Source organism: Myotis lucifugus, unplaced genomic scaffold, assembly GCF_000147115.1.
Source record: "Myotis lucifugus unplaced genomic scaffold, Myoluc2.0 scaffold_5, whole genome shotgun sequence".
NCBI classification, from domain to species: Eukaryota; Metazoa; Chordata; class Mammalia; order Chiroptera; family Vespertilionidae; genus Myotis; species Myotis lucifugus.
This window is the reverse complement of record NW_005871053.1, coordinates 9,304,059-9,331,622: the sequence shown is the minus strand read 5'-3', so window position 1 is coordinate 9,331,622 and position 27,564 is coordinate 9,304,059. Positions and strand designations below refer to the sequence as shown.

At 37.6% G+C, this 27,564-nt stretch overlaps 1 protein-coding gene across 1 annotated transcript in view; it reads left to right on the top strand.

Annotated features, from left to right (window-relative positions):
* Window positions 1–27,564, top strand: part of MAP3K20 (mitogen-activated protein kinase kinase kinase 20) — a 143,125-nt gene that overhangs the window by 40,205 nt on the left and 75,356 nt on the right. The window contains 4 exon segments of the mRNA XM_006083113.3: window positions 18,292–18,379; window positions 22,987–23,039; window positions 23,041–23,089; window positions 27,188–27,253. Of these exon segments, the coding sequence (XP_006083175.1) occupies window positions 18,292–18,379; window positions 22,987–23,039; window positions 23,041–23,089; window positions 27,188–27,253 (256 nt within the window).

Here is a 27,564-nt window from a genome sequence, read left to right as displayed (position 1 = left end):
GTGTATTTTAAGAGGGGCAGTATGGTGAAGAAACACTTTATATGCAACTCCTGAATTTTCGAAGACAGTATAGTAGCAAAGCAGGGTACACTTGGAAGAGTCCTTTACCCATAGAGCTGATGTCATTGTTTTTAACCATGGTAATTAAAAGTGGATGTTATCTGAAAACAGATTGGGTAACACGGGGAGAAATGACGCACAATTTGGAAAGGAATTTCCTGGAAGAAGCTCTTTCACAATAGCTAACAGAAAGGACACAGGCCAGAGTTTGATGTAGGGAGTGAGAGTCATTCAGGGACTATAGCATCTATAGTACTTTAGAATTTTAAACACAGTCATAAAATAAAGGGACAACTGAGAGCATACCTTCATAAAACTACAGAAATGTCAAGCTGAAAAGGACCAACCTCTGGTTTTTCTAATTTTAGCTGCACATCAGAATAACTTGGTTTGTTAAAATATACATCGTTGGCCCTACTTCTAAAGATTCTAATGTAATAGTTCCAAATAGAGCCTAGCACATGTGTGTGCATGAGCATGTGTGAGTATTGCTTTTTAACATCCCTGATATAGCAGGTCAGTGGACTGGCATTAAGGTACCCAACCAGAGATTCTTATATGGGATTATTTCCTACATCATATGATTATCTGGACACTTTAATACCTCTGGTAATAGGAGCCTTATATTAAGACACACACACACACACACACACACACACACACACACACACTTTTTTTTGGCCTCTTTTAAAAGCCTTAATTGGCTTTAGTTAGAATTTGCTACCCTTTGGTTCTAGTATGGTCCATTGGAGCCACATAAATTGGGTCTGGTACTTCCTCCACCCGGCAGCCTTCAGATACTTGGAGATAGCTATGATGCCCTTTAAACCTTCTTTTATTTAGGCTGTAGAGCCTTCCCACCGTATTGTGCTGTGGTTTCTTAATTCAGAAGCCATTTATTAAGTACTTGATATATGCCAGAACTGTGCTGGATGGAACTTGGAGGACCCACAGGATCTAATAGTTCAACTGAGAGAAACAGACTTGCAAACATAGACCTTCTGTACAGAGGCAGTGGTTTAAAGTGTGGTTGTGGGGTCAGACCTGTGTTGGAATCCCTACCTCGGCCACTTGACCAGCTTAGTCTTCAGGCAAGCTCTTTGTGCCCTAACTCCTCATTTCTAGGGGAAGGTACTGATACGCCCTACCTTATATTTGTCTTATTGTGAGTTAAAATGCGATACACTGCCAGAAAAGCTAATGTGAAATTCCAACTGTGATAAGGGAAACTGAGGATCCTGGACCAGGGAGATCATGTCCTCTTCATCTGTTTAAAGTTCTGTCTGCTCCTACTTTGCTTTTTACTCAGTGGGATGTTAGACAAACAGTTAACCTCTCTGGAACTTCGTTTCTTCCCCTATAAAATGGAGATGATTCCTGCCTAGTTGTGTTTCCCTTTTGAAATGTAAAGAGCAAATGTAATGAATGCAAATGATGTTGTCACTTTAGAGAATTTTGTCATATTTTATTCATGCGGTTCAAAACCCTTTTTCCTTGATATGACTGACATTACTATACAGAATTTTAATTAACTAAAATTTAAATTTACTAAAATCTTAGAGATTGTAGCATATTCATTATTTTTTGGCTTGCCTTATATTCAGGAAAATGTGGGCATTGAAGTGGTTGACAAATGGTAAATTACTTTTGTTTGCATATTCATTTTCAGTTTTATATTCACTGGCAAATCTGTGTGCTAAACTGACCAAGGTATTTTAGAAAAAGTTGTACTGAATACCCTAACAGTATGAATGCTAGACTAGCGGTGGCAAAAGCAGCATGGACCACCTCATTCAATGAGCCTGCTTCCACTTTTAGGGGGAAAGGATACTCCAGGAATACAGCAAAAGAACAAGGTGGTAGTTTCTCTGACACTATAAGCTGGTGGCTGGTGCTTTTTTGGGAGCGGGGAGAAGTCTCCTTTTCCCAGGCCTGTTTGTCTCTGTCTCTTGCTTGTTCAACTGTTCTAACGACAAACATGCATAATGTGAAGATCAAGATGCTGCAGATTACAGTTCTTTCTAAATATGTTTTAAACGCAAACATGAAAATTAGAATCCTTTACACACAGTACGACAGTTTTCCATCACCCTTAAATTGTCATTTTGGATTGTGTTCTCTGTATTCACCGAAGAGGCTCCATAGAGAAGGAAAGAGGCAGAGGGCGAGAAAGAAAGGAAGATTCTAAACGACAGTCTCTTATCTAGTGGAAGTTCAATCCCTAAAACAAAAAGCGAAATCGCTTTTTCCCCTAAATAATGTGCTCTCCAGCCTCACCTCTCATCCTGAGAAACATGAAAGGGAAAGTAAAAGAGGTGACCCAAATCACAGAGTGCCTTTGATAGGAGAAATTCAGCTGTTTTGAACACTTACAATCAAAGGAAGTGGTTTCCCTAATTACATGAACTATGTGAAATCTCTCAGAATAGCTCTTCCACCCCAGGATTCCTTGCACTTTAGAAGTTTGCATAAAAGCTCACATGGAGAATCAGATGCAAAGTGTTTGATTCAGATTGTATTAGGCAGAGCAGTGCCCACATCCATCCTGCAGTCTGCCAGTTGCTTAGGTAGGACCACCGTACCTGGTTTTGATGTGGATATCTTTCAGACCTGCAACATTAAGATCTTTGTTCTATCCCTTTCTTGCAAGAGGCACCCGTTTTCAGGAGCAGTAGCTGTGAAAATATTCAGATGGTTCTTCCCAATTTTCCTCTCAATCTAAAAGGGATCCCTGGCTGTGTTTGTGGACTTTGCATGGGAAAACATGATTTCCTGTGTTTGTGTTAGATTTTTATTAAGCTCTTCATTATATATTTTTTATATTTTAAATATAATAATGATTTACCATAAAATTTACTTGCAGAGTTTCCCATTTACTATCAGAATCTAGATTGGGAATCTGCCAAAACACTTGGCCTAAAGAATAATAGTGATTATGGCTGAATTAAGTCTTTTGTGCTTTGATAGTCATCTTGTTACTGAGGCATATAGTGCAGTGCAGGTGTGTGTAAAGAAGAGAATTATAAATATCTAAGTTCTCTGGGGAGGCAGGCGTCAGGATGAAGGCACAAGAAAAGACAGAAGCATCAATTTTAATTAAAATGTCATCGTGAAAAGATTTTTTTCAGGACAAGTAATTTTATGTATAAGGGAGGTTGTCTAGTAATCATATATAACAGTAAAAAAGAAGTGTGTTTTCTTTTGTCTCCCCCCGCCTTTCTTTCAGTGAATAAGTATCTTGTTACTACTGTATTTTATATTCTATAGAGCAGCGGTCACCAACCGGTGGGCCACGGACCACTGGTGGTCCATGAGGTCCGAAAGGTTGGCAACTGCTGCTATAGAGGACCGGTGCACGGATTTGTGCACCGGTGGGGTCCCTCGGCATAGCCTGCGGGGATCGGGTGGGAACCGGCAGTCTGACACCACCTGCCGCTCCTGCTCATCCTGGCCCCACTGTGCCTGCTGCTGTAGCTCAGTAGGCTCGCTGCCGCTCCACTGTGGTCTCCAGACTGCGGCAGCCAGCCGTGAGCTCTGCTTCTGGTGCTCATCAGTCATCTGAGCGGCGCTCCCGCTGTGGGAGCACACTGACCAACCAGGAGGCAGCTCCTGTGTTGAGCGTCTGCCCCCCGGTGGTCAGTGCACATCATAGCGACCGGTCGACCAGTCATTCGGTGACTCGGTCGCTTAGGCTTTTATATATATATAGGTGGAAATTTTGGGGTCCTAAGAAAGAAATGGGAGTCCAGGAGCAGAGGAGATTTTATTTTGTCTAGTGTTTAAAGTACTGCTTAAATTGTAACCCACATAAAATTTCCTAATGCCAGGACTGTTGGCTTTTGGACAGCAAGATTTAAGTAAAAGAAAATAATAGTGCTCTTCCACCAACCAACCTACAAAAATCTATTTAAACAATTATTTAGCAATTTTTTTATACTTTGGAAATCCTTATTTATTCCTGATAAATAGCTTATTGGAAAAAGATACATAGATTAATAAATACTTGTGCCCTAGCCAGTGTTGCTGAGTTGGATGGAGCATCGTCCTGTGCACCAAAGGATTGAGGGTTTGATCACCAGTCGAGGTGCATATTAGAGGCAACAGATCAATGTTTCACTCTCTCCCTCTCACTTCCTCTCTCTCTAAAAATCAATAATAGTATATCTTTGGGTGAGAATTTTAAAAAATACTTGTAATTTTAGAAAGAACATTTAAAATATGTAAGTGTTCATGATTATGAATTATGGGACTATGTTGTGAACTCCTAATTATGGATGGGTCAAGATTTGGTTATTTTATACATAGTCACCTCAATATAATAAGAGAAAGGAGCTTTGAAAGGTGATAAAGAATTGATACTGTGGCAGGTGATTTGCTTCATGGATAGGTTTGCACATAATTATAAAAGGTCTGTTATCTTAGAAATCTCATACAATACTCAAACTGCAATTTTAATAGCTATTTTAATCCAACAATTCCAACCCCCCATTAATAAAAATCAGTAATTTGAAGTTCAGAACAGCTGTGTTGGGTAGCAGTAAACTTCAGTGCACAGCCCAGGTCTTTGGTTCGCCAGTCTCGAGCTCTTGTCAGGAGCACACTATTAAGTTCCTACTGTGTATGTTATTTTTAAATGATATTCACTGCCTACCCTATGCTTGTTACAAGAGAGAAGGTTAAATATGCTCAAATGATAGGCATCTGATAACGTTTAACATTAACAATAAAAGGTCCTTTTGCTTTTCTTCTTCATAGCATTTCTAGCAACTAGTGAATAAAGTATCACATAATTCACTATTCAGCTTCTTGATCTAGATCAACATCATATCTGAATCATCACTGAGAATTACTTATCTCTTGTCCAGATTCCATAGCCTCTTGGAAAAACGGCTGCTTTAATCCTTACCATTCAGAAATCTGCTTTATAAATAAGTAGGCTGAAATAAATCCTGTTAAGGTTTTAACCCGGTATCCTTTGCATTATCCTCAAATTACAATAAATAATATTCAGATAATGTATTTACCACTTATAAAGTACTGTTACTTATATTATCTTCTTTACAAATAAAACAGGTTCAGTATGATTCCCAAAATATAATCCTCGAGAACCAGAGCTTCATCATAGGTTTTCTGGCTCTGGATCTAGTGCTCTTTACCTTTAATAAGCTCAGCTCTGGAAAAGACCCTAAGGCAGTGGTTCTCAACCTTCTGGCCCTTTAAATACAGTTCCTCATGTTGTGACCCAACCATAAAATTATTTTCATTGCTACTTCATAACTGTAATGTTGCTACTGTTATGACTCGTAATGTAAATATCTGATATGCAGGATGGTCTTAGGCGACCCCTGTGAAAGGGTTGTTCGACTGCCAAAGGGGTCGCGACCCACAGGTTGAGAACCACTGTGCCTAAGGGACCACATTTGTGCTGCCTGAATCTTCTCTGCAGCATCCCTGCCACAAATGGGCAGTTAACTTTTGTTTGAATTCTGATGATTGATGTTTGTTGAAGCACAAACATTTTTAATTTTGATATCATTCCATTTATCTGTTTTTCTTCTGTTACCTATACTTTTGGTGTCATATCTAAGAAGGCTTTGCTATCCCAAGGTCAATAAGATTTACTCCTATATTTTCTTCTCAGAGTTTTATAGTTTCAGCTCATTTATGTCCGAACCATTTTCAGTTAATTTTTGTGTATGGTGTGAGGAAGGGGTCAAACGTGAGTGTGTGTTGTTTTTTTGTATGTGAATAATAACTATTTTTATCTTAATAGCCAGAATTGTGTCATATGGCCACAATTTAGCGCAAGAGGGGTAGAAGATGAAAGTTTGGTTGGGGTCATTGCTACCCTAAACAACTGCCAGAACACATACAGTTTTTGCTTTTGACTCAAAACAGTGTATCAACAAACTTCATGAAGAATCATCCTAACTGCTCGGAACTATGAATTTGATCAAGAAGCATTCTATAACTGGCTTCAAAAAAAGATTTCTGGATTTTTATTTGTTAGTATGGTTTTTCTAAAGATAATGCTAAAAGTTGAAAGGGCTTGCCATTTATTACAATTAAAGAATTTATTTCACTCTTTCTTACGCCTCCACTAAGCTATTTGCTCCTCATCACACACACACATTGTACTTTTTATCAGCTAATGTTACACTATATTTAATGGGTTTGAAAAACATACCCTTAAGTGGACATGTTGGCTTCTCTATGAAAAAACAACTCAGTATTCTCCCAGTTCTTGGGTCATAAAACCTTGTGAACACTTAGTAAATTCTTATGCTATTATCAGCAGGATGTTTAGTGACTTTCAGAACAGGTTCAGCTCCAGAGCTTTTCCTCCATTTTATTCTTCTAAAGCAGCGGTTCTCAACCTGTGGGTCGCAACCCCTTTGGGGTCGAACGACCCTTTCACAGGGGTCGCCTAAGACCATCGGAAAACACATATATAATTACATATTGTTTTTGTGATTAATCACTATGTTTTAATTATGTTCAATATGTAACAATGAAAATACATCCTGCATATCAGATATTTACATTACGATTCTTAACAGTAGCAAAATTACAGTTATGAAGTAGCAACGAAAATAATTTTATGGTTGGGGGTCACCACAACATGAGGAACTGTATTAAAGGGTTGCGGCATTAGGAAGGTTGAGAACCACTGTTCTAAAGCAACTTGGAATGTATGCACTATTTCCTGATCTCTGTAGGGTGAGTTGTGAGAGTGTATGGATCCTGGTTGAGCTTTCTCCCAGGCAAGTTAACAAGCTCAGTGAACTGAGGGATAAAGAAAAGCATCACTTTGCTGCCTGCCATCACCATAAGCTGTGTGCAGATCACTTAACAGGAAATGTATAGATACTGGTTACTTTCTGATGTCTATGGAATATTCCCTCTTGAATGTCATGGCGTCTTTGCCTGTGTAGCTCTGAGACACATTGTTTGATGAAGTGAAACGTTGGTGGCTTCTGAGGTTCCATTAATGCCTTTGTCTTCTTGTCTTTCTTGCTCTCCTAGATTGAGCTGCTTTGCTAACTCAGTTGGTTAAAGCAAGGTGTTTTTCAAGATTTGGTCAAGGGCTATAACTCTGTAAAGCTGACTACAGAGAAAATAAAGTCCGTAGTCATAAAGGAATTCTGAACCCCAAGCAATAGTTGAAGACATAGGATTGGTCAGAATGTAGGAAAGGTATAAGTACTTATAATGATAATGTGAATAACCAACATTTTGAGTTTAATGCATTCCGGGCAGTTTTGGGGTGCTTTACATGCATGGACTCCTTTAATGCATAACAATAGTAAATTATATTCTAATACTCCTATTTATTTTATAAAAGTGTTTTCACATTTATTTGATTCTTATCAAAATCCTGAAGCCAAAGGAGACTCGGGAGACATGACAACTAAATGTGATGTGGTATTTGGAGTGGATGTTAGAACACAAAGAGGACATTATGGAGGAACTAATGAAAGGTGCAAACAGTCTGGCATTAGTGAATAGTGATGCACTGTAGCAGCATAATAAGGTATTAACTGGGTAGGGCTATAAGGACTCTGTTATCTTTTACTTTGAATTTAAACGTAATCTAAAACACAGCTTTTCTCTGAGTCTAAAAATTATTCCAAAATAAACATTTTATTTTTTAAGTTTATTTAATAGTTTTTATTGCTCCCAAATCTACCAGTTTTTTAAAAATATATTTTTATTTATTTCAGAGAGGAAGGGAAAGGGAGAGAAAGAGAGATAGAAACATCAGTGATGAGAGAGAATCATTGATCGGCTGCCTCCTGCATGCCCCCCACTGGGGGTCAAGCCTGCAACCCGGGCATGTGCCCTTGACTGGTATTGAACCCGGGCCCCTCCAATCCGCAGGCCGGTACTCTATCCATTGAGCCAAACCAGCTAGGGCCCACCAGTGTTTAAGTTCTTGGCAGGCTAAGAACTGGCTGCATGGCATAGAGGAGAGGTGGGGAAAACCCACAACCCAAACCCTAGTCTTTGCACTCCTAGTTCAGTGCCATGTTCAGTGCTGCTCACTAAGCATGCATTGCTCTCTGCATCATCCTCCAGTAGCCTTTTGAGATTTGGGAGACAATATCCTCCATTTTACAGATAATAGATCATTGTGTTCCATGTTCACTACTCAAAAATATTTTCCCCTGACTTCGGATCTGTAGTCCTTTTGGATTTGAATCGGCTCATACTTGGGGCCTCATTTGATGTAACCAATACAACAATACAGCAGAAACTTCATTATGATAAATGATAGCCAAGACCAAAGAGAGTTGTTTCGAAAAACAACGATAGTGTCATGTGGTCTTCTGTGACCTCTGACACAAAATTATAAGAATGGGTAGAAAATAGAAACACAAGAACTGCCCCATCGAATTCAGATTCCCCATCCAATGCAGTAATGGTGAGGCTAATGATGGTAAGCCAGCTTCCTTACCCTGTAAGTGGAAAGCGAAGTGAGGTTCACCTTTTTTCAGCTTGGCGTTTGATTTTTAAAATACTACGACACCTTATGAGGCTTATGGAAAAGTTTGAAGAATCGGGCTTAACAACTTGTGGTCATCTTGGTATATTTTGGTCTTTGAATTTAGGGATTTCCCCCGGCCGTGTACCCCCTGAGTATGCAGGATGGCGCGATGCTGCATTCACTAGCCTCGCTCTGGTCTGTGGTCAGTGTCCTGTCCAGACTTGTGTTTTGGCCTCTTCTCATCTTTATGCGTTTCACTGTGCTCTTGCTATCAGCCTGTGGATATGTTTTCCAGCCATTCATAGTTCTAGCTGATGTTCTGTATATCTAAGTTCAGTTCTTTGTATTTTTTAAAAAAGATTTTCTTTGCCACTCTAGGTACAACTACTAGCAGCTAACATATATTGAGGAAAACCCTGTGCCTAGCATGTACTTTTCATGTAAAACTAGTCTTGACAGCTGTTTTAAGTAGATACTGGTTTTCTTTTTTTTTTTTTTAATATATTTTATTGATTTTTTACAGAGAGGAAGGGAGAGAGATAGAGAGTTAGAAACATCGATGAGAAACATCGACCAGCTGCCTCCTGCACATCCCCCACTGGAGATGTGCCCGCAACCCAGGTACATGCCCTTGACCGGAATCGAACCCGGGACCCCTCAGTCCGCAGGCCGACGCTCTATCCACTGAGCCAAACCGGCTTCGGCATTACTGGTTTTCTTATTTTATAGATGAAATAGAGGGAGCAAGCTCAGGGACATTGATACTTGCAAGGGCCATACGGCTCATGTATGACAGAGCTGAAACAGCCCCAGGGTTTTATGACTCCAAAGTAAGTAGGCTACAGTGTAGCTTGCCAACAATCACCCTACCCGTAGTCGGCAAACTGTGGCTCGCGAGCCACATGCGGCTCCTTGGCCCCTTGAGTGTGGTTCTTCCTAAGCCTTAGGAGTACCCTAATTAAGTTAATAACAATGTACCTACCTATATAGTTTAAGTTTAAAAAATTTGGCTCTCAAAAGAAATTTCAATCGTTGTACTGTTGATATTTGGCTCTGTTGACTAATGAGTTTGCCGACCACTGCCCTAGGCCAGTGGAGCTGAATCCTGGCTGCACATTATATTCACCTGGAAGCTTCTAATACACACCCATGCCTGGGCCCCACTCCAAACCAATTAAATCAGATTTAAGTCAGAATGTTAGAGTTGAAGAGACTTTTTAAATCATCCATTCTTTCCCTTTTACCTCCACATTTTGACATTTATCAGTAGGTAGCTGAGGCCCCAAATCACATAGCCATCCAGTGTCAGAACTAGGTCTCTTGATTTTGATTCTAGAGTTCTTTCCATACTGAGATCAAATAAATGTTAGAATATTTACTGTGTACAAAGTCCTAGGCATATGTATAGTCATAGGTGAGTTTATCTGTATGCAATATGTAGAAATGTGTGTGCATGTACCTCTGTGTACATGTATATACATGTATGCCTATGTGATTTTAAAAATAGATACTCATTTGTGAGGCAATATTACGTCATGGTTGAAATCATAGGATTGCAGGCCAGACTTCCTGGTTTGAATCTTCACTTCACTACTTCTTAGCTGTCTGATCATGGGCAAGTTACTTCACCTTTCTGTTCTTTAGTTTCTTAGAGATAAATTGGGGATGATAATAAAGTGCTGACTTTATAGATTAAATGAGTGAATATGTGTAGTGATGAAACAGTGTTGATACACAGGAAGCTCTCATAAGTATTAGCTAATGTATAAGTAAGGTTATACTCAGCTCATAAGTTCTAAAACTCAAAAGAATGATAATAGTGATATTTATATGATCTGGTTCATCTGTATCAAATCCCTTTCTCCCAGCCTTAAAGAAATTTGTATGCCTTTCGGTAGGCCCTTAATAGGGTCTACACAGTCATGCTTCATAGCCCACAATTTATCCACCACATGCAAATACAAATATTGTATTTGTTCCCGTTTTGTTTTTTTTACTTCAAAATAAGATATGTGCAGTGTGCATAGGAATTTGTTCATAGTTTTTTTTAAAACTATAGTCCAGCCCTCCAACGGTCTGAGGGACAGTAAACTGGCCCCCTGTTTAAAAAGTTTGAGGACCCCTGGTCTACACAGTCATGCTTCATAGCCCACAATTTATCCATCTCCTCGAAAACACGCTGATGTTCTAATTTACTTTCTTCATCTCTGAGCTCACTATTGGATCTCATTATTTAGTGAGAACCTTATTTCTGGGCTCACTGCTACCAAGCAAGCCTCATGTTCGCTTCCAGCTGCCTGGCTGCCGGCCGCCATCTTGGCTGGGAGTTAATTTTCATATCGCCCTGATTAGCCAATGGGAAGGGTAGCAGTCATACGCTAATTACCATGTTTCTCTTTTATTAGATAGGATACACACACACACACACACACACACACACACACAAACTAGAGTCCCAGTGCAAGAAATTCGTGCATGGGTAGGGTCCCTAGGCCTGGCAGGTGATCAGGGCCAATCAGGTTCCCCGCCTCCTCCTTCCCTCACTGCCTGCGCACCGCACCGCTCAGTTCCTGCCACCTCCTTCTCTCGCTCCCTCAGTGCCCCACCCCTGCCACTGGTCACCCACCATGTTCTGTGCCGCCCCCTGGTGGGCGATCATAGCGAGCGATCGAACTCCCAGTGTCCCGGTCGAACTCGCGAGGGGACACTTTGCATATTAGCCTTTTATATATATAGATATATTTTATGTGCAAAATGATTCTTGTCTCTTGAGGGTCCTAGGCAGTTGATAAATTAGTATTATAGAGAAATCTTGAATTATTTTCTCTGGGACTTTTAGTTATGATGAGAGTCTGTTGTGTGAGAAGAGTTCCACCTAGAGAACTCAAAATAGAAACCAAGGCCTGTCTCTGATCTCTCCAGGGCTCAAAGCATTGTTGCATGAAATAGAAGAAATCTGCTACACAAACACTAATCCAGTCACCAGGCATGAAGGATGTCCAGTAACAGTATTGTTAAGTACCATTTAGCAAATGCCTTTAAAGGAGCTTTTTAAAAATTTCTTTCTGTTTATAAGTATTAAAGTATTAAGAAGAGTTACAGTCAAATTAAGGACACCCACTGACCCTTCAAGCAAAGAGAAAAATCAGAATTTGGGGTAAGACAGTATGTGGAAATGAGATAAAAATCTGAGCTGAAATGGATATAGCAAGCAAGATCGAATCAGGAACACAGGAAATTACATAGGTCAACTCTAGTAATTTGAGACAATAGAATAAGCTGTCTTGAAAAATAGTTTGCCACTATAGGAGACCTAAGACTCCCAAGGATATAGTGAAGATACCGCCTAGGAAAAGCTGCTGGCTGCCCAAAGAGGTCCCTGGTATGGTAGCTTCTGCTTTCTGTGTTCATAAATTTTATCTTTAGAGTTCAGAGTTGAGCGAACTCAGGATACTAAATCATACTAGCATATTTGACTTGAGACTAAAGAATAAAATCAATTTGCTAATTATTAAATTTTCGATTTGTGGATGAGGTATATGGAAAACAAACTTAGAGATTGCTTCATGAGTGTAGATTCAGAACAAAAGGTGTTAGTGATGGGATTTTAATATGTTCTTATACTATATTCTGCTGATAATCTGATTAATCTACCCTTCACCAGGAGGACCCACTGGGGAGTTTATGATGCCTTACAACACCCATCCCACCTCTTTTTCCTGCCAGTCCTTATTATCTCTTTAACTTTTACTCTACCAGCGGTTCTCAACCTGTGGGTCGCGACCATCGGAAAACACATATAGCATATCAGATATTTACATTGCAATTCATAACAGTAGCAAAATTACAGTTAAATAATTTTATGATTGGGGGTCACCACAACATGAGGAACTGTATTAAAGGGTCGCGGCATTAGGAAGGTTGAGAACCACTGCTTCTAGGCCATTCTGGCTGACCATCCCTAATTACCACTAAACATACATATGCATGTGCACAAATACACACACACGCACTCAAAGCTTTATTAAATATGCTCATACTTTTGATCAAGTTATCTCCCTCCAGATTACTTTTACTGTGTATTTGTTAGGATTTGCTACTTCTTTTTAAATCAGTAGTCTGGCAGGTGTCACACACATGCCTTTGTCATTAGTTATTGATTGAGTATGCTGGCAGAACCCAGAAATAGTAAAATCATTAATTCAGTTGAAGAATCCAGGTATTCAAGATACCCTCTAATTGGAGTTTATAAGACGTTAAAGGACTTTGCAGACTATTTGAAAATTAAATTTGCCTGAATTCTTCTAAATGAATTTGCAGATTTCCATAATCAATGTGGCAAACATTTCTCTTTTGGGATGTAAATAATCAAACTCTGTTGCACTGTAGAGTAATATTATAAAGCACTTAGCTAATCAGATTGTGAGAGTCGCTCTAAATTCCTAACCATGTAATTTTTGCATAGAGAGAGGGTGCCTCATGCTGTGCAATTACCTGGTTTTATTAGCTATAAATTTGGTTGCTGCAAGCTGGCCTGATGGCCTAGTGCCTATGGAGAGTGAGATCATGGTGCTTAACTTGATCCTGTGCAGTTGAGTGTTCGGGAGGCATGGCAACCTGACCAGTCCAGCGGGGCCAGCGGCTGAGGCCCTACGAGGGTGCTGATGAGGAGTTGTTTCTGATGCTTCTGTAACTAACTAAAGAGAGCTTGGAATTTTCTAGGCATGTTGTAATTTTAGGATGTTCTATAAACTAGCCTTCCATAAACTAGCCTTCCATTTTGTATTCAGAATAGGTTTGTAAAGAACAGTGGGGTGGTTTAGTGATTATAAGCAGGGCTTAGAAATCACCTACGTGTGTTAAAAACCTGACTTTGCCATTTACTATGCTCTTGAGCAGGTTTTTAAATTTCTCTGTGCCTAGATGGTTTGCTGTGAGGATTTAAAGGTTTAATCTTTGTAAAGTTCTTGGCCTACCTCATAGTAGGCACGCAGTAAATATTAGGTGTTATTATAGAGGAGTCAGTAAATTAGAATCTCTTTGAGCAAGGGCAGCTTTTAATAAATAAAAAGTGTAGATGAAAGGACTCATATTTTTATTGGGCTTTTCCTTTAAAGAGAGAGGGGAGAAATATATAAAAGAGTCAGAGGTAGGAAACCTAGATTCATATTTTATTACTGACATTTACTAAGCTCCTGGAAAGTGAGCTTGAACAAATCCAATCAAAGTCCTAGTTTTTTAAAATCTAAATATGATAAAATAACTTCTTTGTGAGAGTCAACTAAGATAAGTGCTTTGGAATGTTAAAGTGCTATGTTGAGGTAAAAACATAGGTAAACGTGGAAGGTCAGGTATAATAAATACACAAAGCTAATTAAAATGAAGGTGGAATCCACTGTTAGGAGAGATCTGGATTTGCCCATAAGCTTGACCTCACTGCAAATGATAAACTGACTATAAAGGAAGGGTAAGCTGTCAGAGAAAGGAATTAGGCTGAGTTGAGCACCTGGCATTTGCTGGGCACTGGGCTAGCATGACTGTCCCCATTTTACAAATGAGGAGACTGAGGCCCAGAGAGATTAAATAACTTCCTCAAAGTCACCTCGCTTGTGTGAATGACAGAGCCAACGCTCATGCTCAAGCCCGTTTGACTCTAGAGAATGTCCTCATACATCATGATTAATTATCTCAGTTCAGCTTATCAAATATTTATTGAGTACTCACTCTGTGAAAAGAACTGTTAATAATACTTTTTTTATTTTACAGAAATGCATAGAAACTTAAAGCATAAAGGAATCTGGAAAATAATTTGTCCAACCAAGTCATTTACTAGGAAAACAAGGTCCAGGGTGACCAGGTGGCTTTTAGGGCCATCTATTTTGGAACTAGAATTTAAATTTCCACTCATGTAGTCAGTATTTAATTAAATTATATTGCTATTCAGTTTTTTAGAAGCTTAATCCTTCATTAGTTCATACTTTGGGACTAATTTATAGGCTCCCTTTAGGGAGGTTTTCCATGTAATTTTAGCACCAAGTTATTTCTTTGACCAAATTACCTAGGTTATTAAGTGGAAATCTGGGGTTTGGTATATGCTTCTGTCATCCAAACTAAATACAAGTTGTTTACAATATATTTGACTTTTTCCTATCATCACAGTGACATTCTGTTGTGGGCACGAAGACTGTAAAATCTTAGTCTTTTGATGATTTGGAAATAGCTCTCCAATCCCCGTTCTTAAATCTTTGCTATTTGTTTCATTCCGTTTGAGCCACCCTCCCATCCTGCCAGGTTAGTCTGCCCTGAATTGGGTGTGTACTTAACTAGGCAGCAGCCTGGTTCCTGGAGGGGAGCCCAGGCTGCTCTCCAAGTGGCCACATGCGGCGAGTCTGCTGCAGCCCACCAGGAAAACCACTGAGCAATAGGCTTCCCAGCAGTGGGGATGTTCGTAATAAATCCCACAGGGCTCTGCTCAGCTGTTCCCCAGGAGTGCATAGAATGACTGGCGTATTTTTTTCTTAGCATTTCTAGCCATTTTCCTTCCAGAGAAAAGTTTTCATGACATGAAACATCATTAGGAATATAGGCCGTTTCAAATTATGGAACCTGAATTCGATTCATTTGTCCTTCTTTATCTCCCTGAATACCTACAGGGCAGCTTTTGAAAGAGAACCTACAGAACTGTGAGGTTTGCTGCTTGTCACGTGACTGAGTTAGTGAATGGGTCTCATTAAGCCTAACGTGACTCAAAGAGCATGACCTGTGCATGACACTCTGGTGATTAAATACAGGATTGAAAGTCAAGCCTACTTTTTAAGTTGTTCCTGTACGCTGCATTTTTAGGAGGAGAGGGCCTGGTTTTCCATCTTGCTATACGTGTAAGAATCCAGTTTTTCTGTTAGGAAAATGCCCCTACCATGATACGCTTGGGGTGAAAATGCAATTAATTAAACAGCATTGTGTTGTTTTTGATCCTGGTTTGTGTGACCTGGTGCATATAAATCTTTTAATTCCTCATATTGAGCATTCTGCCTCAGTTATCTTTATAATCAGTGCCTGAAACAGAAAGGAGGGGAAGTCCTACCCACGTCTTGCCTGTAAGAACTAGATGTTTTGGTCTTATAGACTTGAAACACTGTTTTAGGAGTCCTTAAATCAAGAAGGTCCCTTGTCCCTGATATCCTGCTGCTAAGTGCAATGGCTCTGGGCTCTGTGGTGACGAAGATAGGCATGCTGTCCTGAGAAGTACAGTGGCATTGTCTTTTCGAACCCGTTCTGTTCATGAGAGGCCTAGTTCAGTAGCTGTGGACTTTTATGCCAGCCTAGTCCTATGAAGAGGACTGTCTTAGTTCGTTTGGACTGCTCTCACAGAAGACTGAAGACAGGGAGGCATGTAGACAACAAACATTATCCTCACAGTTCTGGAGGCTGGGAAGTCTGCGATCAAGGCATTAGCAGATTTGCTGTCTGATCAGAACCTGCTTCCTGGCTCACAGATGGCTGTCTTTTTGCTGTTTCCTCGTGTGGTGGAAGAGGTGAGAGAACAATCCTCGGTCTTTTTTATAAGGGCACTAATCCCATTCATAGGGGCTCCACACTCATGGCGCCCACCTCCCAAAGACCTGGTCACATTGGGGGTTAGGTTTCAACATATCAATTTTAGAGGAACACGTTCAGTCTGTAGAGGGAATTTGCTTGAAATGTAGCCCCACTCCTGAGAATTGGGGCTCCCTTCTCAGTGTGTGGGAGAGGAGCACCGACCACTGTGGGTAGGGAAACAGTGGACTTGACAAAAGGCTGGCTTACCTGCAGAGATGGTTTTGGAAATAAATGATCAAATGTATTGGGTAGAAAACTGGAAATGGAAGGGTTAAGCCTAAGCAATCCTCTGCATTCTGAATCTGAAAAAGTACAATGCCAAGGCAAGGGCATGCTTGGAGAATAACCAAAACAAGAAAAGGCTGTCAAGAAACTGCTCATTTAATTGCCATGGACTGCAGACCCTGCAACAGGCAAAGTCTTCATTCTGAAAGTTTAAATCAGCAGCGAGCTGGTAAATACAAATTTCAAATGTAGCTTTTACTGTGGTTATATAATTGATCAACTGTCATTCTTTTTTAAAAAATATATTTTTATTGATTTCAGAGAGGAAGGAAGTGGGAGAGAGAGAGAGAAACATCCATGATGAGAGAGAATCATGAATCGGCTGCCTCCTACACACCCCCTACTGGGGATCCAGCCCGACAACGCTCAATTCACTGCACCACCACAGCCAGACTAAACTAGTTTTTATATGCCTAGGGGAGTCCTGTGTATATAAGGCAAGAGTTTTGATTCTTCCTAATTCTCTCCTAGGAAAATCAGAATTTCCGTGTAAATAAGTATTTTTATATTTATATGTTCTAGTCATACATAGTACCTGTAATAATCATGTGTACTTGTTCTGATTTAAAAATTATATAGGCTTATTATAAAGAATTTGGGAATATACAAACCTTTAAAATCATGTAGGATCTTTCTGCTACCTAGTGATATCCACAATTAATATTTTGTTTAATGTCTTCCCGATCTCTCTTCTATATGTATAATTTTTATTTTTGTAAAATGTGGGATCATCTCAGAGCTTCTTGAATTTGGGGGAAATAGACTGACCCTGGATCATATTGATATTTTAGAGATCCTCTTTGGAGAGAGCTTTTGACCTTGAATGCATTGCAGTAAGGAGACTGCTTCCTCTGAATGATTGGATGAGCCGCTTTTCTGTCCTTTGCTATTATATTCTCATAGAATCATGGAACCTTGGAATCAGTGAGGACATCAGAGCTCAGGGTCCATGGAGTAGTGTTTTTTAAATACCACACACACCAGATATAAATGTATTATCTCTTTTTTTTCCACTTAAGAAATTAAGTTTAATAAATACAATTTTTTTACCATGTCACTCCACAGTACAGTTTTCTAGTATTTAATACATTTTAAAGTATAAAATATGGCTTCCCTATCAAGTCAGAGCTATAAGTCAATAATCCACCTTTCTAGCCTGTATAGTACCTTTTGCATACAGTAGGAGAGAAATAACATTTTTAAAATTTTTTATTGATTTTAGCAAGAAAGGGAAGAGTCACACACACATCGATTAGTTGTTCCATTTATTTTTATGCATTCATTGGTTGATTCATTGGTTGATTCAAACCTGCAGCCTTGGCGTATGAAGACAACTCTCTAATTAACTGAGCTACCCGGCCAGGGTCAGAAATAACATTTTTAATGAATGATTAGATAAATAATATAAATAGATATTACTTGAATCTGTTCCATTAATAGTTAAAAACCTCTACCTAAATTTTATCATGACTATTCATCCAACTGGTAGAAGTTCAGTCTTGCTGCAGCCTCTGAGAAGAGACATTATGCAGAAGAAATATATTTGACTATTAGGAAGAGGACTTTCACTTCAAATAAATATGGTACCTCCCTCTTTAGTCATCTTCCTTCACCATCAGTTGTACTGGCTTGCTAGTCGGCTCCTCTCTTCTTGCCACTTCAACCCCATTTCAGTTTTAAATTTTCAGAAAGGTTCAATAGAAATTCTTAACCTTTCAAGAATGCTGCTAACACAAGAGTTTGATCAGCATCATATACTTATACTTACTTATCTTGTAAATGTATGTAAAAAATTAAGTAGGGAACCTATTTCATTAGACTTTTATAAATGTGAAATTTGATTTTTTATTTTTATACAGGCAGAAATACTCAGTGTCCTCAGTCACAGAAACATCATCCAGTTTTATGGAGTAGTTCTTGAACCTCCCAACTATGGAATCGTCACAGGTAGGAACTCATTATTTGATTTTCTTTCCCCAATTATCTAGCTTTAGATTCCTTAATATGCTAAAATGTTTAATATTAGGTTTAGTCATGCATTGTGTGCTACTATCAGATGTCACCTTTGTTGCTATAACGCATTAATAAAACTGATTATATCAATATAATTAAGAATGGTGCTTCCACTTCTGCCATGTTTAATTGTGCTAATTATATCTGCGTAAATGCTATTTAAACGCACTTGCAGCTGCAATACCAATATTTAAAGGTGCCATTTAACTAAAATTTCATTTAATTAGTTGAAATGAGCGATGTTTTTTGTAACTGTGACCTTTTACAAATTAAGATTTCTTGAGCTATTCATGTTATAATTCTTTGCAAGACGTTTTAATCCCATTAGAGTATTCTTTCTTCAAGGTCTCTGACATGAGAACAGTATTTTTCAGGTTTGGTCATCTGGGTTGGTAATGACCTTGATCTAACTTACTACATAATTTGGAACAGCAATTTATAACTGATGGAAATGTCCTTTCCAAAAAGGAGCACAGAGAAATTTTTGCCATAAAAACACACACATATTTTTTAGATACTTTACCAGCAGTTCTCAACCTGTGGGTCACGACCCCTTTGGGGTCGAATGACCCTTTCACAGGGGTCGCCTAAGACCATTGGAAAACACATATATAATTACATATTGTATTTGTGATTAATCACTATGCTTTAATTATGTTCAATTTGTAACAATGAAAATACATCCTGCATATCAGATATTTACATTACGATTCATAACAGTAGCAAAATTACAGTTATGAAGTAGCAACAAAAATAATTTTATAGTTGGGGGTCACCACAACATGAGGAACTGTATTAAAGGGTCGTGGCATTAGGAAGGTTGAGAACCACTGCTTTAGACTCATGCTTGTACAATCCAGTTAGCAGCTTTAGGTATATAATAAGTATAATGTTCAATTTTACAGTAAATAACTTTGATCAGGCCATTTGTCCTGGCAGTCCTTTGCCTTAAAAGATTAGCCCTATCTTCTACTCTAGAGGTAAGAACTTAACAACTAAACACACTCAATGAAATGGATTGGATTCGGTATTTTCTTATCAATTATTTCATCTAATACTTACAATAACCCTATGAAATGGGTAAAATAATTTTTGTTTTACAAATAAGAGCCTAAAATTTTAACTTCAGTAACTTTGCCAAGGTCACCGTTAGTGGTAGAATCAGAGTAGTAGTAATTTCTCAGATTGATCTTGTACAGAAGTTCCTCTTCTTGTGTGCAAGCTGTGATTACACTGGTTCTTAAACGCAAAGGGGATGGCTGCTGTTATTTCCATCTTCTGATAGCAGGCATTTTAACATGCTTTTACTCTGATAAGTGGTATTTTTACCTTAAGTAGTGGGTATTTTATCCCCAATTAGCTATCTTTAGATCTGTGCCTAAAATGAGGTATGTGGCAGTTTTTATCTTGAGCTTATGTTTTTTCTATTAACTTGAATACCCAATAAAGGGTTATATTGTTAGTGTCTTAGCCATGCTTAACCTTGTAGATCAGACTTCTAATTTAAAATTAAACCCTGTGTCTGACCCAGTTCCCATATTGCTCTTTGTTTCCTAGTCTATTGTATTTACTTTTTTACAGGTTGTGTTTACCTTATAAATCTGAACCCAGTTTTCTGATCCTCGTATGTAGCTTAAATTATTCTTATATAGTAGATGATAGTATGATGCTCCAAAAAGGTTAGAAACTCTGCTTTTGTCTTGTGCCCTTCATGCTTAATGCTTTTGAGGATGAGATTTTTAACTTTCACTCACTCAGTGGACTATTCAGGAAGTTTCCTAGTTTCATTTGAGATGAGGATGAAGAGTAGAAAAAAAAGACTTGGGTCATGATGTGAATTCTTTTTCCAAGAGTTTACTCTCAGTCCCTAAGAGGATATGGAGCAGTCATTTTTAGCTAGCATGTTCAAACTGTCTTCTCATCCAAAAGAGGGAGAAAGAATCCAAGTAATTGGATGAGTATGTTTGATTATATTTAGTGGGTTTTTTAAAAAATAGACTAGCCAGTCCTTTATTTCATGAACCCTTCTAATATTCTCTACTCATACCTATTCGTACCCAAAATCTTTGGTTATCAGTGACTAGTTCTTTTTAGATCTATACCTCTTTACCTATAAGGCCAGTAAGTAACATTAAATATTAACAATAATCATTTCTTTAAAACAATACAAGTTTCAAAATTGTGAGATAATTGTAAGTTGTGTATTTATAGCTCTTTTATTGATCTATGAGGTTGATTATCCTAGCCAAATTTTGATGTGTTAAAATGTGTTAATTTGTCTTTGTTTCTACAGGTGCTAGGTTAAATTGTTTGTTCACAAGTATCTACCAAAAAAATATGTGAACTTTTCCACCAACCTTCTGCAGCGTTAGGATGTAGCCATACTCTGTGCCTGGGTAGTAGTACTTAACTGAGACAAGTTTGAAAAACTAGATGGGTTGGGGAATGATAGCACTAACCTTGCCTCTTTAAATTAACACATTGGATTCAATAATACAAAAATATCAAAGCATCAATGTTCAGAGAACTAGAAAAGACTTTAAAGAATTAAAGGAAAGTGTGAAAACAATGAATCAACCAATAGGGAATCTCATCAAATAGAAATTTTTTTTTAAAAGGACTCTGAAAATTTTGGAGTTTAAAAAGACAATAATTGAGATTTAAAATTCACTAGAATTGACAGCATAATTGAGATAGGAGGAAAAAATCAGCGAACTTTAAACTAGGTCAGTAGAAATTATTTAATCTGAAAAATAAAAATTTTAAAGAAAAACTAACAGAAACTTAAAGACCTATGGGACAACATCAGGTATACCAATTAATGTATAAAGCAAAGAAATAAGAGAAGAATGGTATAAAAATAAAAAATAGAAAACTACTTGCCCTAACTGGTTTGGCTCAGTGGATAGAGCGTCGGCCTGCGGACTGAAGGGTCCCAGGTTCGATTCCGGTCAAGGGCATGTACCTTGGTTGCGGGCATATCCCCAGTAGGGGGTGTGCAGGAGGCAGCTGATCGATGTTTCTCTCTCATCGATGTTTCCAACTCTCTATCCCTCTCCCTTCCTCTCTGTAAAAAATCAATAAAATATATTTTTTTAAAAAAAGAAAACTACTTGATGAAATAATGGCCAACAAAACTTCCCGAATTTGATAAAATGCATTTTTCTACATACTTGAAGAGCTTAATGAACTCTAAGTAGGATAAAGGCAAAAGAACACACTAGACACATCATAGTCAAACTGTTGATAGAATCCAAGTGAAAATTCTTGAAAGTAGCAAGAAAAAATGTCTCATGTACAAGGGAATGACAATATGATTAATGACTGACTTCTCATCTACAACAATAGAGGCCAAAAGGGAGTAAACATTTAAAGTGCTAAAAGAAAAAAAAATGTATCCATAAAAATTATGTTTTGAAAATGAAATCAAAATAAAGACATTCTTGGATAAAGAATGAAAGAATCTGTTGCTAGCAATCCTGCCTTACAAGAAAAGTTAAACTTACTATATGACCCAGAATTCCATTCCTAGGAATCTATCCAAGAGAAATGAAAATATATTTCCACACAAATACATTTATGAAAATTTTCATAGCAGCATTATTCATAATAGCCAAAAGCTGGGAACAATCCAAATACCTATCAAGTGGTAATGAATAAACCAAATGTAAATCCATACAATGGAATATTATTCAGCAATAAAAAGGAATGAAGTGCTGATATGTGCTACAGTATGAATGAACTTTGTAAACAGTATGTGAAGAGAAAGAACACAGAGAAAGACACAAAGTCCTTATATTGTAGATTCCATTATATGAAATATCTAGAAAAGGCACAGAGAAAGCAGAAAGTAGATAATGAGAGTGGTAAATAACTGTAAATGGGCACAGAGAACAGTTTATAATGATGGAAAGGTTCTAAAAATTGGATTGTGGTTGTGATTGCTCAACTATATAAATTTACTAAAAATCATCAAATTGTACACTTAGAGTGAGTGGATTTTATGGTATGTAATTTACACCTCAAAGCCATTTTTAAAGGCATTGCCTCACTTTCTTGGCCATTTGTGCTAAATTTTAAGGGCTGTTCTAAATTCTGGCGCAGCAAGGTTGATTTATTTACATTGTCATATAAACTCTGACTTGTGTTTAGTCTTATCTATCTTATAAGAATAACCATTTTAAAAGAAATACCTATTTACATGTCTGCCTTTGCTTCCAGTACATTCTTCCAATACACTTTTGTGTTTCTGAGTTCCATTTAAGTGACTTTTGATTTTGTCCTTGGCTGAAGATTATTCATTCTGGTAGTGCTTGTCTTGGACAGTTTTTTTTTTTCCAGGATAAGACTAACTTTTAGAAACCACTTTTAGAAAAGTATATTTTTATACTTTTAGAAAACACTTTTAGAAAAGTATATTTTTATATACTTTTGATGTCTTCTGTTAAGTTTTTAATACATCTCCCCAATGAAAATATAAAGGTTTATTTATGAGATGCCCCTTATTTTTAATTAAATGCTTATCTTTCCATTAAAAATAGAATATGCTTCCCTGGGATCACTGTATGATTACATTAACAGCAACAGAAGTGAAAGAGATGGACATGGAACACATTATGACCTGGGCCACCGATGTAGCCAAAGGTAATACTAATCCTTCCTGAATTCTTGCAGAATTGGTGGATGTCCCATGCTGACAGGCGACTTAAGTCAGAAGATTTGTTATTCTGTGTCTTTTATAAGTTCTTTTTTTTAGACCAAAAGTAGCAAGAATTCTGCAACTTACTGTATAGATAATATTTTAGGTCATTGCCTTTCCACTCACGCATTCCTTTTCTCTCTTTCCATCTTTTACTTTATTTCTTTCCCTAAAGCCAAGTCCCCACAAAATCAGTGTCTCCAGAACAGCCATTTTTACCACATTTTTTTACCAATGTAATCGATGAGCTTGCTTGACACATTAAGTGGAAAGATCATAATCCTGTTATTGTTCCTGCATGTAGAGACTTAGACTCAGTATCCAGAAAACATGATTTATTATAGGATTAGTTCTACTCATTTTGTATACATAGTAATATACTAAAAATAGTAACCACTTGCAAAAAAATTGTGATTTGTGCTGCCATGTACAAGCAATTCAGATTTTATTTTATATTTAATGTAAACTTGGAAGTCACCCTTGGAAATTATATATTTTTAATGCACAAAATCCCTAAACAAGGTGCCCAGTTCTTTTTCCCTCATAAATTCTTGCATACACTAATGCTTTCTGAAGCAATTTAAATTCCATTTATTTTTATCTTTTTTTTCCATTTTCCCAACTGAACATTTCTGAGTTTTATTTATAACTGTCAAAGTTGCTTTGGAAACAACATAATCTAAATAATGAACACTGATAGTTATATTTGTATTCTAGCAACCTCTAGAAAGCCTGTTACTCGGGCAATTAACTCCTTTGAGTTTTGTTACTCCAGATTCTATAAGCTGGGAAGTCATACAGTGACTTCCAAAAGTAATAATAGTCTTTCCTTTGGGGAAATATCTTGTCTGTTTTAAGTTTCATCACCACTTGCCAAATTCTTCAAATAAAGAAAGTGAAAAAAAAATTTTAAGTTTCATGCTAAATGCTGCTGCTAAATGATATTTCATTATATTATAATAACAGTAAGCTTTATGTTTAGGATGGTGTACTTAAGACTTTGGCTGTGTTAATTAACTTAATTGTGTATTCATGCATCAGGCATCTCAGATCAGCCTTAAAATTTCACATTCTTCAAGACATTTTCATGTAACATCACAGTCACTTCTCTGCATGTCAGTAGTACGCAGGGACTGCCTGTTTGTAAGCAGGGTTATTTATTACTGGGAACTGCTTGAAGCACTGTGGAAATACACTGACATGAATGTAAGTACATATACAAGCAGTCCTTGACTTAAAGCACTTCACCTTACAGACATTTCATTTAGGGGTAAGCTCAGCCTATAACACCTATATTATTACTTAATGGCACTTAGGGTGGACAGACAGCCAATAAACCAGCTGACATCTGTCACTCTGGTTCCTGCTGTGCACACTCTAAGCTTGCTTGGCCCCCAGCCTGTAAACCTCATCCCTCCTGGCCCCTTCCCCTGCACAGTCCCTGTCTGAGGGGTGGTCCCTCGGCTCCAGATCACCTGTCATTCCTGGGGTTTCTCAAGACCGCTGGCACTCTATGTCAGGGGGACAAGGAGGAGAAGAAACAGGACTAAGTAGCAAACTGGAACCGAAGGCAAAGAACAGGGATGTAGAGAACGGGAGTGGATCATGGGACAGTGTCCAAAACTACAAAGTAATAAGATCAGGTTTTTGTGGCCGGTGAATTGATGCAAAAGATGAGTTCTAATGTGCTTGGCCAACGCTCAGTAGAGTGAGGCAGAGAAGATACTTGTTTGTTTACAGTTACAAGTCATACTTCCTATTTAAGATGGGCTATAAAAGGAAGAAGACATCAGTGCTATTGGAATGACTTCAAAGCTCTCCGATAAAGCTATATGTAGAAGTTGGAGATTAAATAGTAAGGCTTGATTTTCATTTATTCTGTTACAAATTCAGCTTGTCAAATTTCAGTTTGACCAAGATTAAAGCAAGATGCTGAGAAATCAAAGAATGAATAATTCATTTTAAGGAAGAGTTGGTTCATGCATTTTGACATAGGCACTGCAGCATCACTACAGAGAGAGAATGCCTCTCAAAACCAAAAAGATTCTCTTCTTTTGGGGTGGAAAGAGGGGTGGAGAGAGGAGTGGAGGAGGGCAAGCCAGCAAGTATATCTGAAACTTTTGCAAGTCAATGAGCATTGTGTAAGAGGAACAATTAAAGCAGATAAACCTGCATCCAGACTCAAAATGGTCATCATTGATTCCAAATCTCTCCCAAATGACACCAGTCAAATCTTTTTTAGGAAACCCTGGATCTTAAAAACCGATGAAGGTATTTTCAGCCTTCTTAATTGTTTACAATAAAAATAAGGCAGAATTACGGATGGCACTATAAAAACAAATTAAATAGAATTTTATATGATTGTGATTACTACCATGTTTATGAACACTAAATATTCTGTAAGTGTGTGCTGTGTATTATACACAATAATTTATGCTACTTCTTTTCATAGTACCTGCCATGAGGAGAAAAGTGCCAATATTTAAAGCTTTTGTATTTGAGTGTTGTTTTTGAAATCCTTACTTGTCACAAGTGTAGAAACTGTTTAGCTCTATTTCTAATAGTAATTAAACCAGTTCTACCTGAAAACAGTAATTCAGGAATTTGATTCTTAAAGCAAGAGAGAGAGAACTATGAAATGCAGTCATAAAAATTACTAAAAGTTACCCAAGTTGTAGCTATTGAATTTTCACAGTTTGTAGTATGCAGAACTTCTTATTAGATTTCCTTTATTCCAATTACATTGTGTTTAGCATCATTTAAATTAGTAATACTTTTTTGTTAAGTTGACTCTTTTCAGGAATATCTTTATATGGCAGGAGTTTAAATTCTCTTATATTCTTTGTTCTTTCATAATTCTTCAATATGTAATAATCAGATTAGTAGAAATATGATAGATTATTTTTACAATTAACCTTTATAAAATTGAACTTCTCTGTGTACTTAAAAAAGAACCAAAACCTATTATGTTTAACGGATAATTTATTTCAAAAAGGAGCCCGTCTGATTTGGAAAGGGGAGGGGCTATTTCTTCTATTACTTAGAAAAGACAGAGTGAGAAATAAAAGGAGGGGAAATTTTCCGTAGAAAATGTTCTTTATCTTTATTCTAATGGGGTAGACAATACATAAGTACAAAAAAAAGAGTCAAATACTACTAAAGGGGTAAGTGTGAAATATGTCTTTCAAAGTATAATTTTTATTCAAAATAGTAAAACTCTAATTTCTGTGGATCCAGTTTACTGAAGTAACTTGATTTATATTCTAAACATGTTGAAGAAAAATTTGGAGTGCCTTAAATATAGATTATCTCAAAGATTTATTCTTGTAAGAAGGATAAAATATTTTGTAACTACTATATATTTTTTTCTATCTGAGGATCATAAAATCCTTTAGCAATCACAGCTAAGGAATCTAGCCAGTTCTCTCTTCTCTCTCTCTCTCTCTCTCTCTTCTCTCTCTCTCTCTCTCTCTCTCTCTCTCTCTCTCTCTCTCTCTCTCTCTCACACACACACACACACACACACACGCACACACACACACACACACAGCCCCACCTCCCCTCCCAGGGTCTCACTGGAATGAGCACTGGGAAAATAAGCCAAGCTGCAACTAACTGGGTGACTGGAGACATCCAAACGAAAACAGAACACCTCGGTCAGAACTTACCGATTTAGAAGGCAGTGGTAGTGGAATACCTTAGTCATTGGAACAATTCTTCCAGTTGTAACTGTGCTATTTTCGTGCAGACTACAGAAAATAAGGTGTCCTTATTAGGTATTGTAAGAAGCTAGCTTTACCCACAATCAAATTCCAACTTCCAAGAGATCAAAGCACATACGTCTTCCTTAGTATATGAATTTTCCTTACGTAGACACATCTTGTCTCTATTTTATCAGGCCTCATGTACACACGTCTTCCCTCTATTTTATTGAATCCTTTGCAAAATGTGAATGTTACTGCTGATGTTTAAAATAGAAAGGTAATATTGATACAGAGTTGAAAACCAATATTAATGGGCCTTTCTTCCCTCTGCATAAAAAGGAATGCACTATTTACATATGGAAGCTCCTGTCAAGGTGATTCACAGAGATCTCAAATCAAGAAACGGTAAATGTTTTTATTTTACCTATTTTATTTCAAAATACATGCACTTATGTATAGAAATAAGCATCATGCTTTTCATATCTTTTGCAACCTGCTCCTTTGACTAACCACTGATACCATGAAAATCTTTCCACTCTTAATAAATATCAAGCTTCTCCATGTTATTTGAAGAGGCTACATAGTATCTCACTGTATGAATAGTGCAATGTACTAGTAGATATGTGGCTTGTTTACATTTTTTTCTATGACAAAAAATGTTGAGCTTAATACTTTTCATCAAAATTTTTCAACACATCCTTAATTATTTTTTTAGA